Source organism: Hermetia illucens, chromosome 6 (genome assembly GCF_905115235.1).
Source record: "Hermetia illucens chromosome 6, iHerIll2.2.curated.20191125, whole genome shotgun sequence".
NCBI classification, from domain to species: domain Eukaryota; kingdom Metazoa; phylum Arthropoda; class Insecta; order Diptera; family Stratiomyidae; genus Hermetia; species Hermetia illucens.
The window spans coordinates 75000523-75013575 of NC_051854.1; the positions used below are offsets into that span (position 1 = coordinate 75000523).

At 40.8% G+C, this 13053-nt stretch overlaps 1 protein-coding gene across 1 annotated transcript; it reads left to right on the top strand.

Moving 5' to 3' along the window:
• Positions 1–103: 103 nt before the first annotated feature.
• LOC119660237 (N-acetylglucosaminyl-phosphatidylinositol de-N-acetylase) lies at positions 104–12349 on the top strand. Its single transcript, XM_038068687.1, has 5 exons — positions 104–234; positions 352–865; positions 11449–11739; positions 11799–11892; positions 11963–12349. The coding sequence occupies exons 2-5, from the start codon at positions 529–531 to the stop codon at positions 12138–12140; spliced, it is 900 nt and encodes a 299-aa protein (XP_037924615.1). The 5' UTR covers positions 104–234; positions 352–528; the 3' UTR covers positions 12141–12349.
• Positions 12350–13053: the final 704 nt, after the last annotated feature.

The following is a 13053-nucleotide window of genomic DNA, read 5'->3' on the forward strand; positions in this document are numbered from 1 at the left end:
CTTTCACCTAATTGACCAACATATCACGTTTCGGAAGGAAAAAATTGTTAATATATCACAGCCAATTATTATTTTGCATCCATTGAACGCATTAGATTTACAATGACAACTGCTGTCAGCGCGGAATCCAATCAGAATTTTTCATTTTATTTTCATTTTTATCGTCGGTCCAATGCATGTAGATAGTCCTTTAGTTGCAAAATTCCTTATTTTAAGGTGAACTGAATGACTTTGGTGAGTGAAACCAGTATCGGCTCACTTTGTGCCATGCTGACAATGAGCAAAAGTCCGCATCAAAGCAGTTTAAAGCCCAGAATTCTCGCGGGAACTGACACATAAATTCTCTTCCAGGTTACATCCAATACCCCAATGAAGCCTCGAAAGCTGCGGGGATAACGCGAGGCGGAAGTGAACAGTGTAAGCAAAAGTGAAAAAACTTTCCGACACCACCGACTCCCTAAAGTAACGTCATAACGCTGAAACTCACGACGGGTTCGTGAACTTCAATTCGGGGCTGACCAATGTGAAATGAAATTTCCCGCTTGGATGACGGGCGGTGGCGACGGGACCTTCTACATACGTTCAGCATATTCGTTTCTGGTAGCAAGCTCAACAGAAGCCCTGGAGCATATTATTATTGTGTTCGTGGTGTACTTGCTAGTATGCCTGCTTAGTTATAAGTTGATTTTCTCGCGCAGCAAGAGATTCCCCATTCGACTGCTGAGCGATGTGCGCTTCCCAGATTACCGGAGGGTGCTATTTGTCATTTCGCATCCAGATGACGAGTGCATGTTCTTTGGACCGACTATAAGGAGTCTAACGAAGCGGGAAGACTGCCAAGTCAACATTCTGTGTCTGTCGAAAGGTAAGTTTTTTGTAGTGAATCGCCAGTTCTAACTGCTGGGAACATTGAATGGTTGGGCATAGAATGATTGACCTTTTCTTGAGCTACTTGTTTTTTATACAGAACAGCCTGTTTTGTGAATTCTTTGCCTTGTTGCCCGGCATCCATTTGTTGTGTAGCACGGAAGAGGTCTAGACTTTTAAAAGACTAACCCCAAGATTTACGAGCCCTGGGAGTGTGGGGTTTTCGCCCACTAAAACCACCGCCACCGTCGTGTGACATCACGTCTTATATACGTGAAAACAGTTAAATTTAGAAATATAAGCCTCATTAACTTCCACACCCCTGCAAAGGAGACTGCGGAGTCTCTCTGAGGTCCGCAAAAAATGGTTTACCTTCTGTCTTAGTTGACTCTAGCTAGAGTTGGGCAATCGCAGAGAAAGTGCCTGACAGTTTTCTCCCCTTCTCCGCAGCTTCAGCAATGCGAATTGAAGGGTATACCAAGCCTGTCGGCATGGTATCCTATGGGTCAGTGCCCTACGCAGACCGTCGTAATCTTGAATGCATTTGCACGCGTCTGGCACAGGATCTCTTATGATCGGGCCTTGACTTAACACAGGTGGTAAGCCTTCACCATGTAAGGTCCCCGGCTACTAAGTAGTGCGAGTAGATTCCCGCCGAAGGGTTGCCAAAGGTGGAACCCCGCCTGGGAAATCCATTAGTCTGCTCATTCCCCTGTATGTTCCTGTGCCCGGAAACCCAGAGGAGAGGGACTTTGATCGTGCTGCCCAGACTGTCCAACGTGTTTCTCCACTGCCCCATCAGCCTGGAGGATGTCGCTGAGTACAAGCCCTTAATGGCCGCTTGGCCGTCGGTCAGGATAGCTATGTTACGCTCCATGCTCCAGCCATCGACAGACTTCCAGTAATTCCGCTTCAAATACCCTGGCGAAGTCTGGGAGTTCATACGACCCGGATACACCCTGTGTATTTAAGAAATCCCCCGGAACGAATTCACAGACCATCTTTGATCCATCGGTGAAAAATACCGTGTCATAACCTTGCAACACGCCGCCAATCTTCCACTCTGCTCTGGTTAGAAAGTCCACAACATCGTTTATCGTGAACTTGAGCTTGCGTGTTGCATAGTCCGTGGGGAATGCCCACATTTCCCGAGGTATTTCGTCTAGAATGTTACTGTGGCTGTACAGCATCCGGACTCACGTAGTCTGACGGCACTGCACGCTACAACGTATTAAATTTAGAGGTCTAGGGGGAGGAGATGCAGGAGTACATTGAGAGCATCTGCCGGGCAGAACTGTAGAGCCCCAGTAGCATCTGCACACGCGGTTCTTTGAATCCTATTAAGCTACGTTCTATTGTATATTTTGCTCAAAGCCTGTCACCATACAATACAATCGTAGGTTAGGACTGGACGCAACACGACCGTAAATATATAGAGAACATTCTCGGCCGGAGAGGTTCTCTTGCAGCCATAGAAGGCTATACAACCCTCAATTCTATGTTCAATCTCCAATTTAGTTTTAGATCCAGGATTACACCCAGATTCTTTACATTGGAGGGAAGAACCAATATTTGTTCGTTCAGCCGAGGTAAGTGGAATTCAGGTACCCTCGTCTTGGTGGTGAATAGAATCAGTTCCGTTGTGATTGGGTTTATGCCGAGCTCGCATCTTGCAGCCCACAGCCGCATCTTTCGCAAGGCTCCTTCCATGATGTCGCTCATAATAGACGGAAACATCCCTGACACTATTATCACCAAGTCGTCGGCATACGTCACTACCTTCACCCCGCTGCTATCCAATATTCGTAAAATTTCGTCCATCGCTATTAACCAGGCCCCTGGGGCGTGCTTCTGTTCACAGATTTGGTCTAGTAGTTGCATTCCAGATCCGACTGAATTATCCTGGTACTTAGCATGCCTATAATCCAATGCGTAAGACAATCTAAAGTCCCAGCATGCCTACCTCAAAGGCAAATCCACGATTTAATTGGCACGGTTAAGCAGTTACTGCGTACAAGGAGTATACTCTAGCTGCCTTCTCGGATATAGAGGGAGCATTCAATAACGTTAATACCAACGCCATCGAGGAAGCCTTGACCAGTATTTGATTGTCTTACGCATTGGATTGGCAATCTCTCCATAATCGCGCTTAAGTGCATGTCCAGAACGCGCTCTGGGGTCTACAGTACGAAAGAGGTGACGCTGATTAGTCGAAAGTCCTTCGCGGACTCATGGCCGCGCCTACCCGCTTTCGGTATGAAATCCACTCGTGCGCGTCTCCAGGACTGTGGTACGTACTCTAAAGAGATACAGCTCCGGCAAATCTCAACAAGCCACGACACAACCCTTTCCTGCTGCTTCTGTAGCATGACTGGCATTTTGTCATCTGGGCACGGAGATTTATTTGCGGAGAAACTGTTTATAGCCCAGCCGACCTTATCGGTAATTACCGATTTAATGGCCTCGTACGGTTGGGGTGGTCGCAAACCCTACAAGTAAAGCTCTGACTGACAGTCTTCCTCGCTGGCGGGAAAGTGCGTTTGAACCAGCAGTTCCAAAGTTTCGCCAGAAGATTTCTTGATGGCCAACTTGTACTTCTTCAGGCAGTCCTTGTATGTCTGCCAATATTTATGCCTGTTGCAGATGTTAAAAATTTCCCTGATCAGCTCCCTGAAGCTGGAGACATCTTCATTCCACCAAAGTGGCAGTGTCTTCTTGCTGTACTCAGCAGGGCACAAAACTTGAAGGGTGGTATCGAATGCCTTTTCCAAAGCCCCGAACTTTGACTCCAGTTCGTGTGTTGTGCCAATCTCACCAAACTTACTCCAGTCGATCCTCCTGGGGCCTCTGAAGGGCTTGGAGACCCCTGCGGCGAGATCTAGACTGAAAAGTATCCAACTGTGATGTGAGAAGGATCTGTAGTCAGACACTCCAGTTCTTCACCCTAAGAATCAAGAAACTTCTCCAAACCGTCATAGTTCTCCGAGCTGGGGAAATGGAAGCTGCCCCTGTTACACACCGATAGGTTTGAAGTAATAATAAAATCAGAGAACGACTCACCTCTCTCGTTGATTCCCATAGCTACCAATACAAAAAAATACAAATGATATGTCCAAGAGAGACTTATTAGTACTGATGAAGGAAACAAGTGATTCCCGAAATATCGGTTTTCGCAAGATTAATAAATATCACTAGCGAATAGAAAAAAGCAAGTCTTAATTATTTCAAATTATTTAATAGCTAGAAACACCGCAAAATTATACTTAGATTCGGTTTAGTGTTTGTTAACAGAAAAGAGGAAAATTGTTACGTGAAAGGTAAATCCTTCAATTTACCTTACGTTTCGCAGTAATGTTGACGAGCTATATAGTAATATATGGCAAGCACAACGTCCCCGAAAAGAAAGGTGTCAAAACAGAAAGGTCACTGTATTTATCGTATGTTAATTATCATCAACGGTATAACAACCGGCGGTCTAGGCCTGCCTTAATAAGAAACTCCAGACATTCCGGTTTTGCGCCAAGGTTCACCAGTTCGATATCCCTAAAAGCTGTCTGGCGTCCTGGCCTATGCTATCGCTCCATCACAGGCAGGGTCTGCCTCGTCTTCTTTTTCTACTATAGATATTGCCTTTATAGACTTTCCGGGCTAGGTCATCCTCATCCATACGCATTGGGTGACCCGCCCATCGCAACCTATTGAGTACATTCCTAAGCTTATTTACATTTATATTTACGTAAATTAAAACCGCTTGTACTAATTGTATGTATGTGACATCTGAACTGGATACTACCCCCAAACTTCATTGGCATATACAAATGTACAAAGAAAAACTAAAAAAGGAAAACTAAGATGTTCCCCGCCGCTCATATGAGCTCACTTGGCATAAATTCACGGGAAATAGCAAGTTTTCACCATCTACAACTTTCTTGTTACTTTGAACTTTTCAGAATGGTGTCCTATCTTATCACTTATACTGGCGCCTACTTCTAGGATGAACTTAGGGGGGTTCCCGGGTAAATTTCTAAAATATGGTAATATGCCACTATTAAGTTTTGAGCATATATTGGAATGGGATGTATTTTAAGGCCTAGATTTCGTATAACATAGATGTATCATTGCAATTTTTTTCAGACCTTTCGGTTGGATAGGTTCTGAGAACAAGACCAGTTCCTATTCCTCCTAATTGCGCCCTTTCATTTGATACCCCACGCGGCCATATTTAGTGAAAAAAAACTACAGTCCCCTTCCGCATGTATGGGGAGCTCTCCTTAAACTCAGCAGAAAACGAGGCCACTAACACATGTAAAGGGATTCACAAACCTCATATTCTCGCCAAATTTCGTAACAATATGTTTCCGAGTTGTTTCCACATGATATTGATCGATTTTAAGATTTTGTATCACACAAAACCACATTGCATTTGCACTGAATAGGTTTATACCCCTTGATTTTACTTCTGCTCTCGAATTGCTCTTTGAACAATTCAATTTACTTCAATTTACAATTGGTCGTTTGCCTCTAATATCAGCTCTATGATGGTGGCTGTTCTGGTTAATATTCAATACAGATTTCTAGCCCGAAATCCGTAAATTTTATTTAAAATTTCCCCTCGAATAGCACATACATGGTCATGGATGTATCAATACATACCCATTATTTCTGCAGTTTTATATTCGTTACTCCAAAAGATTCCCATTTTAAGATATTTATAAATATTTTTAACAGTGACTCAGTATTTATCGTAAATATTGATAACAGATCAAACACACGAATCTTATCTTCGAAAAATTAAATTTGAACACCTGCAACTTTTGTCTCGTTGCAACATAAAGTTTCCAATTCACTACTTCATTGCGATATTTTCAATAGAGTATTTGTCTCCAGAAAGATGTCTTTGACAAATATAGGTGCGATAAAACAATTATGGCAGTAATTGCCTTCAATTAATATTCCAAAATATAAATGTACTGATAACATATTCAACAAATATCGTGTGTACCTAGTGTAGACCTTTTCTCGTTCGCTTGTACAATTGAGCGTGAATAATGCCCGCATTTATGTTATGTCATATCCAGAAACATATTGTTTGTATTTTATAAATAATTATATATAGTGCATCTATTAACTATGTCAGGCACGCCTATAACCGTCAGGAATTTTAATATATTTCCTACTTCGAAGTATTTGAATTGCGCATCTGGTATTAAGTATTTCTCCCAGGTGCCTTGACCTACTTTTCGTGCCGGATACTGTCCCAGAACGTGTATGGAGGTTTCGTCACACTCCATACAGAACCTGCAGACAGTGTCCGTAGATATTCCTAGCTCCGCAGGTAATAATTTATTTGGCGGTAACCAGTGAGTATTTCCACTATAATCTGGATTCCTTAGAGAGGCTCTGGTCCGTGTAGAGGCGTCTCTGTTCCCTTCCTGGTCATTTTGTTTACTGCCTCATTGCCTGGAACCAAAGGCAACCCCATAACAGTTTGGAGTTTTCGTGGTTAGACCTAAATGCTTTGTCAGAATTGTAATTTTCTTCCAGAATAGCCTTGAGGGTCATGCCGTCTTGTATCTCTGTGTGTGACGTGTTGTTGAACGCTCCTTCGATGTCCAAAAATGCACCCAGTGCTACTTTTTTTGTTTCCATGGCACCCCGTAATACATATGTCAGCTGAAACAGGGCAGTTTCGATTGACCGTCTTGCCCGGTAAGCGTATTAACACTGATGTAGTAGATAACATATTAGAACGGTAGATCTAACATAGTTGTCTATGACCTTCTCCATCGTTATGAATACGAACAATGTTAAGCAAATTGGTCTGAAAGTTTTAGGGTGAAAAGGATCATTTTTACTCACTGTAAGTAATTATATCTTTCTATATCAGCAAAAATAGTAGTAGTTCAACAAATGATTTATAAAAACCAGTCCTATCCAGGTTCTGCCAGGTCACCGACTTCGTGCTATTGACCTTTACAGACAATCAGAACATTCTTACTGCTTGAGTGAGGAACTATTTGGTAGGACGGAATGTATGCTTTCAGTGTAATAATAGAAAAAAGAAACAAAAGTATGAAAATGACGAAAATTGCAGGATAACATTGAGAGGCACATGGATTTTCTTTCCATGCAACGAAGGAGCATACGGCTTGGAAGGCGGCGGTGCCACCATCTTCATTCGAAGAAAGTCGGATGAAAACGGAATAGTTTAGAGCTCTTAAAAACAGGAAGTGTACGGATGGCGACCAAGCTTCATCATAGCTGTAGGAAATATTGTCTGAATTTTAATTTCCAGCGAAACTGATTAGACTTTTTAACATGGTAATGAATCAGTCTAGCGTTTAGGTCTTCTTTGGCTCTCGTCACATGCGGGGTCGGCTCATCGTGATCGGTTGCGCATTTTATTTTATCAAATAAATAAATTTTATCTGATCTGGATATAGCCGCGAGACTCACAAATCACCACACAGCGTGTCAAGCTAACGTTGCTTCAGCCGGCTCCATATCGATCGCGGATATCCTCATTTCGAATGTAATCAAGGCGTGTCACGCCACTAGTCCAACGCACCATCTTCGTCTCCATTATCGCACCTACCGTTCATTGTCTTTTATAGTCGGCCAACACTCAGAACCATAGAGAGAGGCAAGGCAGACGATATTTCGATAAATTTTAGCTTTGACTCGTTCGTTGATACGTCGATCACGTAGAACGCCAGTTGTGGAACGTCACTTCATCTAAGTTGCGCTAATGCGTGTAGCAATATCATAATGTAGTTCTACATTTTGCGGATAACATTGACCTAAGATATTTTAATCGCTCAGTTCGGTTGACAAAAATTCAGTTTTATTCAGATTTACATAATTTGAGACCATGTTGCATGAAGTGATCATTCAATTTTTGAACAAGTTGCTCGAGACCATTTTTGCTATTAGACGCTAGGAAAATATCATCTACATAAAGCAGTATATAGGGCTTTGAACGTTGGATGTCCCGTGTGACAGTTTCCATAACAAGAACAAAGAGGAATGGTGAGAGGGCACTTCCTTGATGAACACCGATAAAAACACGAAACGGTTTGATATGCCCGCCACACTTCGAACTTTACTTTTTGGATCGTGATAGACCAATTTAACACAGCGTACAAGATCTTCTGGCACTAGGTGTTATCGTAAAGCATATCAGATGAGTCCGTGTGGCACACGATCAAATGCCTTCTCTAGATCCAAGAATCCAATGTAAAGAAGGTGATGCTTCTCACAATGATTCTCCATGAGTAACAGCGTAGTGTATATTGCATCAGCGGTTCCGCAGTTCTTGACAGAGCGAATACTGTTCTCAAGAATGCCGTCAAAGATCTTCATGGTATGGGACAACGACCGGATCCGACCGTAATTTGAACACTCTGCTGGAGTACCTTTCTTTTTCCATATTATAACAATGGTGCTTTCTTGTCAGTCAGATAGTGTTCTATCTTCCTGAATAACCCGATTGAAGAACTCTTCTCTTTCCAGAGACGTCGTCAAGCCCTGCTGCTTTCTCCGATTTCATTCATTTTATTGCTTTCTTGATTTCAGTGGCGCTTATAGGTGGAATAACTCTAAATGTCGACAGTGTTTGTGGAAGATGAACAAATTCTTACGTTGAAGTCTGCTCGAAATATTCTCGCTATCTATCCATCGCGGGTCGGCGGTCGTTAAGCAAAGTGCCGTTCTTGTCGTTAACGCAACAAAAGTGTTCGATATCGTGTGTGTGTTCGTGACGGCTTTTGACATATGAATGTAGATTTCACTCCCCATGCCGGATGTGTTTCTATTATGCTTTTACTGAGGATGGGACAAAGTACGTTGCCTCAAGCCCTCCGCATTGGGAACAGTATACTACTTAAATAACATGGCCTTTCCTAACGCCAATTTACCAGCAGAAATGTTCATGCAATAACACTTGCAAATCGTTGCTGAAGTTGGATGTTGGCAAATAAAAAGGTTAACTACATGCCAAATATCGTGTAATGGCTTGTCAAGTTGCGGTGTGGCCAATGATCATCCGAATTGGAAAGTCAATCAAACAGGCAGAACTTAAAAAAAATGGCGAAATTGACGATGAAGTTCCGGCCGCAAGTCTTCATTAAAGTGGTCGAGTTGGCTAGTTTCTAGGAATGGGTCCGGAACTTCCAACCCCTCTCACTCTTCACCTTACCAATAAATGTCAAAACTACGTACGGCTTTGGAAAGTACTAATCGAGACCTCTCATTTGATCTCCCACATGACTATATTGGGTGAAAAAAAAATTTACACCCACACAATTTATGGGAACCTCTCCTTAAATTCGACGTAAAAGGATGTAACTATGTATGAGTGAGCGTTCACAATTCCCACCTTTCCACCAAATTTGATGTCAATCGCTATAATCGTCTCCGACATGTGTGTGACAGACAGACAGTAAACCAATTTTAATACGGCTTTGTTTACACAAAACCTTAAAAAGGCCTGGGGAGAAGTTAATTCTTCAGAAATCGAATTTTAGCATTTCACTCGAATGTCAGTTACTCTCGTTGGTTATGACGTCAACATGTTATTTCATGGCTTAAGAAGCAGTGATTTCGCATAAAATTAATAAATTTGAACTGAATCCAACTTTGACACTAATAGCCAAATTTTCATGAAACTTTACATGCGTATTCACGATACTGTCCTCTATGCCGGTGCAATTTAGTACTCCTAGGATGAACTTAAGGGGGATTTTCCAATCAATTTCTAAATGTTGGTAAAGTACTATTAGTAAATTTATTTAAGCAATGGAATGGGAATGGGACATATTTTGAGGCCCAGATTTCATCTAAGCGCGCCACTCTGATTTTTTTCGGATTTTTGGGTTGAGTAGTTTCCAAAAATGAGTCCCGTCTCATTTTAGGTGTGTACATTTTGACTCCTTACTCACACACTTTGCAAGTCACGTCAAAACTAATATCAGTTTCGGAAAGTACTAATTGAAACCTTTGACTTGACACTCCACACAACTATATTCGGTGAAAGAAACATTTAAATCACCCCTTTGCATGTATGGGGAGCTCCCCTTTAAACTCTACCTAAATTGATGTCGCTCGCTGTCATAGTTCCCATCTGTCCATCAAATTTCGTTCGGATCGTTTTAGCCGTTTTGGAGAAAAGTGCTTGTGACAGACAGACAGACAGTAAATCGATTTTGATCAGGTTTTGTGTAAAAGAAAAAGCCCCTTTGCCACTGAAGTTGTTCCCCCTGTGTATAGTCTTCTTGATCCGTACACATCATGGGCACTAAACCACAGATGCTGCTTGATGTTGAGGGCCTATAATGTATACGGATAATTTTTTCCAATTATTCGTAAGTCCAGTCCATTTAATGTGGGTACTGCCCATTAGATACTCTGCGGTTTATATTATACTTATGCTATTTTAAAATAACTTTATATTTTGTTCTTAATTCGATCAGATAAGTTTGGATTGAAATTGATGAAATTTCGAAATCTCACAAAAACTCACGCAAAAATCTCCAATTCATCTGTAGTAAATATTGAAAACTAATAAATGAATGCCAAATTACGCTCTCAAAATATGTTTGGCCCATAAATAACGATGAATGGTCCGCTTTTGCAGTATCTGTCGTAGAGTAATAATCCACTTCCCACGTCGAACTCAAGTATGTATTTAAAATTTACGGCAGTTTATAACTCAAGTGTCCCTACTTGAAATATGCAAAGTGATGGAGAAGCGAATACTACTGACCCATATATTCAACTGGAAAACAAATTCTTTTTTTGTTTGCATTCATCTTTTTGTAGTAAATATAACACTTCAGCTAGTACAGATTAAATCCAGTCAGATTGCTTAATTTACCTATAATTCCTGTGTAGACGAAGTGTAAGTACGTGTAAATCTTTTCAAAAGAAAACGGATATCTTAGAGAAGAAGTGAGGGTATATGTAGGGATATAGAAACTTTCATTTTGAAGTAGATTCAGAACTTAATTAGTAATAAGTGTAAGTTAGTTGCATGGCGACAGGTTAAAGCCCTACTAGTTGAAGCAAAAACTGATATGAGCAATGAATGCTAAGGTAAATTGACTATATTCGATGAAAAAAAATTTTACATCCCCGTTTACATGTATGGGGAGCCCCCTTTTAAACTGCACGTAAATATATGTCACTCACTGTATGTGTGGGATTTCATAGTTCCCATATTTCCAACAAACTTAGTCCGGATCGGTTTAGCCGTTTTGGAGAAAAGTGCTTATGACAGACAGACAGTGAATCGATTTTAATAAGGTTTTGTTTTACATAAAACCTTAAAAAAAGAATATTGCACAACTTTACAAAAACACTGCGCCCGCCAAATCAGAAATGGAGTAGAAAAAAATGTTATGCCATCTCGGCCATGCACGTGGAGCCGGAATACTTGAGACCTAATTACCTCAGTTGAGAAGGAAATTCCACGACGAATCACCTCCTCAGTAAATGTCTCTCTATCGCTTCAACTCAACCTATTTTATTTTGTAGCTATATTACCAAATAAACTATATAAACTGTTCGTCTACTTTTGAACAGGCAACTACGAAAAACAAGGAAAACTACGCCGAGATGAACTATGGAAATCATGCAGTACCCTCGGCATACCGCAATCAAACATTACCCTAGTCAATGCAACTCACCTACCTGACGACCCGAACGTCGAATGGAAAGTGGAAACAATAGCTAAAATAATTTCTAAAGCAGTTGAGTCACTTGATATTCAGGCTGTAATTACATTTGATCGAGATGGAGTTAGTCAACATCCGAATCATTGTGCTGTATATTATGCCACTGCATCTCTATGCCTAGCTGGTCTAATGCCAAAAGGTAAGTTAGAGTTTTTTTAGTACACATGTGCAGATTGATGATCTGAATTTGAATCCTAGGTTGCAAGATCTACACTCTGGATACAATCAACATTATTCGGAAGTACATCTCATTGTTTGATCTAGTTTGTACATTTATGATGTCTACCAATTGGTAAGCCCTAAACATACAACTTCTTACCATTTTTCTTGGATCAACTTCCTAAAAACTGCCTTCTTTTCAGGTGCATAATTAGCTTAAAGGAGGCTAAAGTTGTTCGTGCTGCCATGCAGCAACATGTTTCACAAATGAGATGGTTCCGAAGATTATATATTATATTTTCTCGTTATATGTTTATTAACTCATTGCGTGAAATTAATTTATCAGATATTGAGTTGGAAATGCAAATTCAAGATTCCTAAAAGTTATGAAATGTGTGTGCCGTTAAGTTTATGATACTGTGTACCCTAAAATCCTCCACGCCATTGTTTTTAATTGTTCAGTTTAATATAAAAGAAAAGATATTTGTATGAATACAAACACACCAACGCAAAAGCAAAAAACAACAAACAAAAATGCTGACTAACAAAAGTAATAAGAACTGTAAATTGTAGCCCGATATTTAAATAAATTATTTTTAAATGTCTACAAAGCTGAATTTTCATAATTTCCAAGTTACTTGATTTAGACATGGCATTCCATGTTCAGTTTCTAGTTTTTAAAAAAGCAAGCAATATTCAGGACCTTTAGGCTTAGGAGCCATCAATAATAAACAGTTAGAGACTTCGATTTTCGTGTAAATTGCGAAAAAATAATAACTTATTAACTTTATTTATGAGAGCCCATTTGGCGCTTATTTTTTACATAGGGTTTCGTTTTTTTTTTCAGATTTTACAGTGGGGTAGTTTCCTATCTCACTTCAAATTTATACAACCCGGTTTTACGCCGAGGTCCACCAATTCGATATCCCTAAAAGCTGTCTGGCGTCCTAGCCTACGCTATCGCTCCATTTTAGGCCTCGTCTTCTTTTTCTACCATAGATATTACCCTTATAGACTTTCCGGGCTGAATCATCCTCGTCCATACGGATTACGTGACCCGCCCACCGTAACCTATTGAGCCGGATTTTATTCACAACCGGACGGTCATGGTATCGCTCATAGATTTCGTAATTGTGTAGGCTACGGAGTCGTCCATTCTCATGTAAGGGGCCAAAAATTCTTCGGATGATTCTTCTCTCGAACGCGGCTAAGGGTTCGCAATTTTTCTTGCTAAGAACCCAAGTTTCCGAGGAATACATGAGGACTGGCAAAATCATTGTCTTGTACAGTAAGA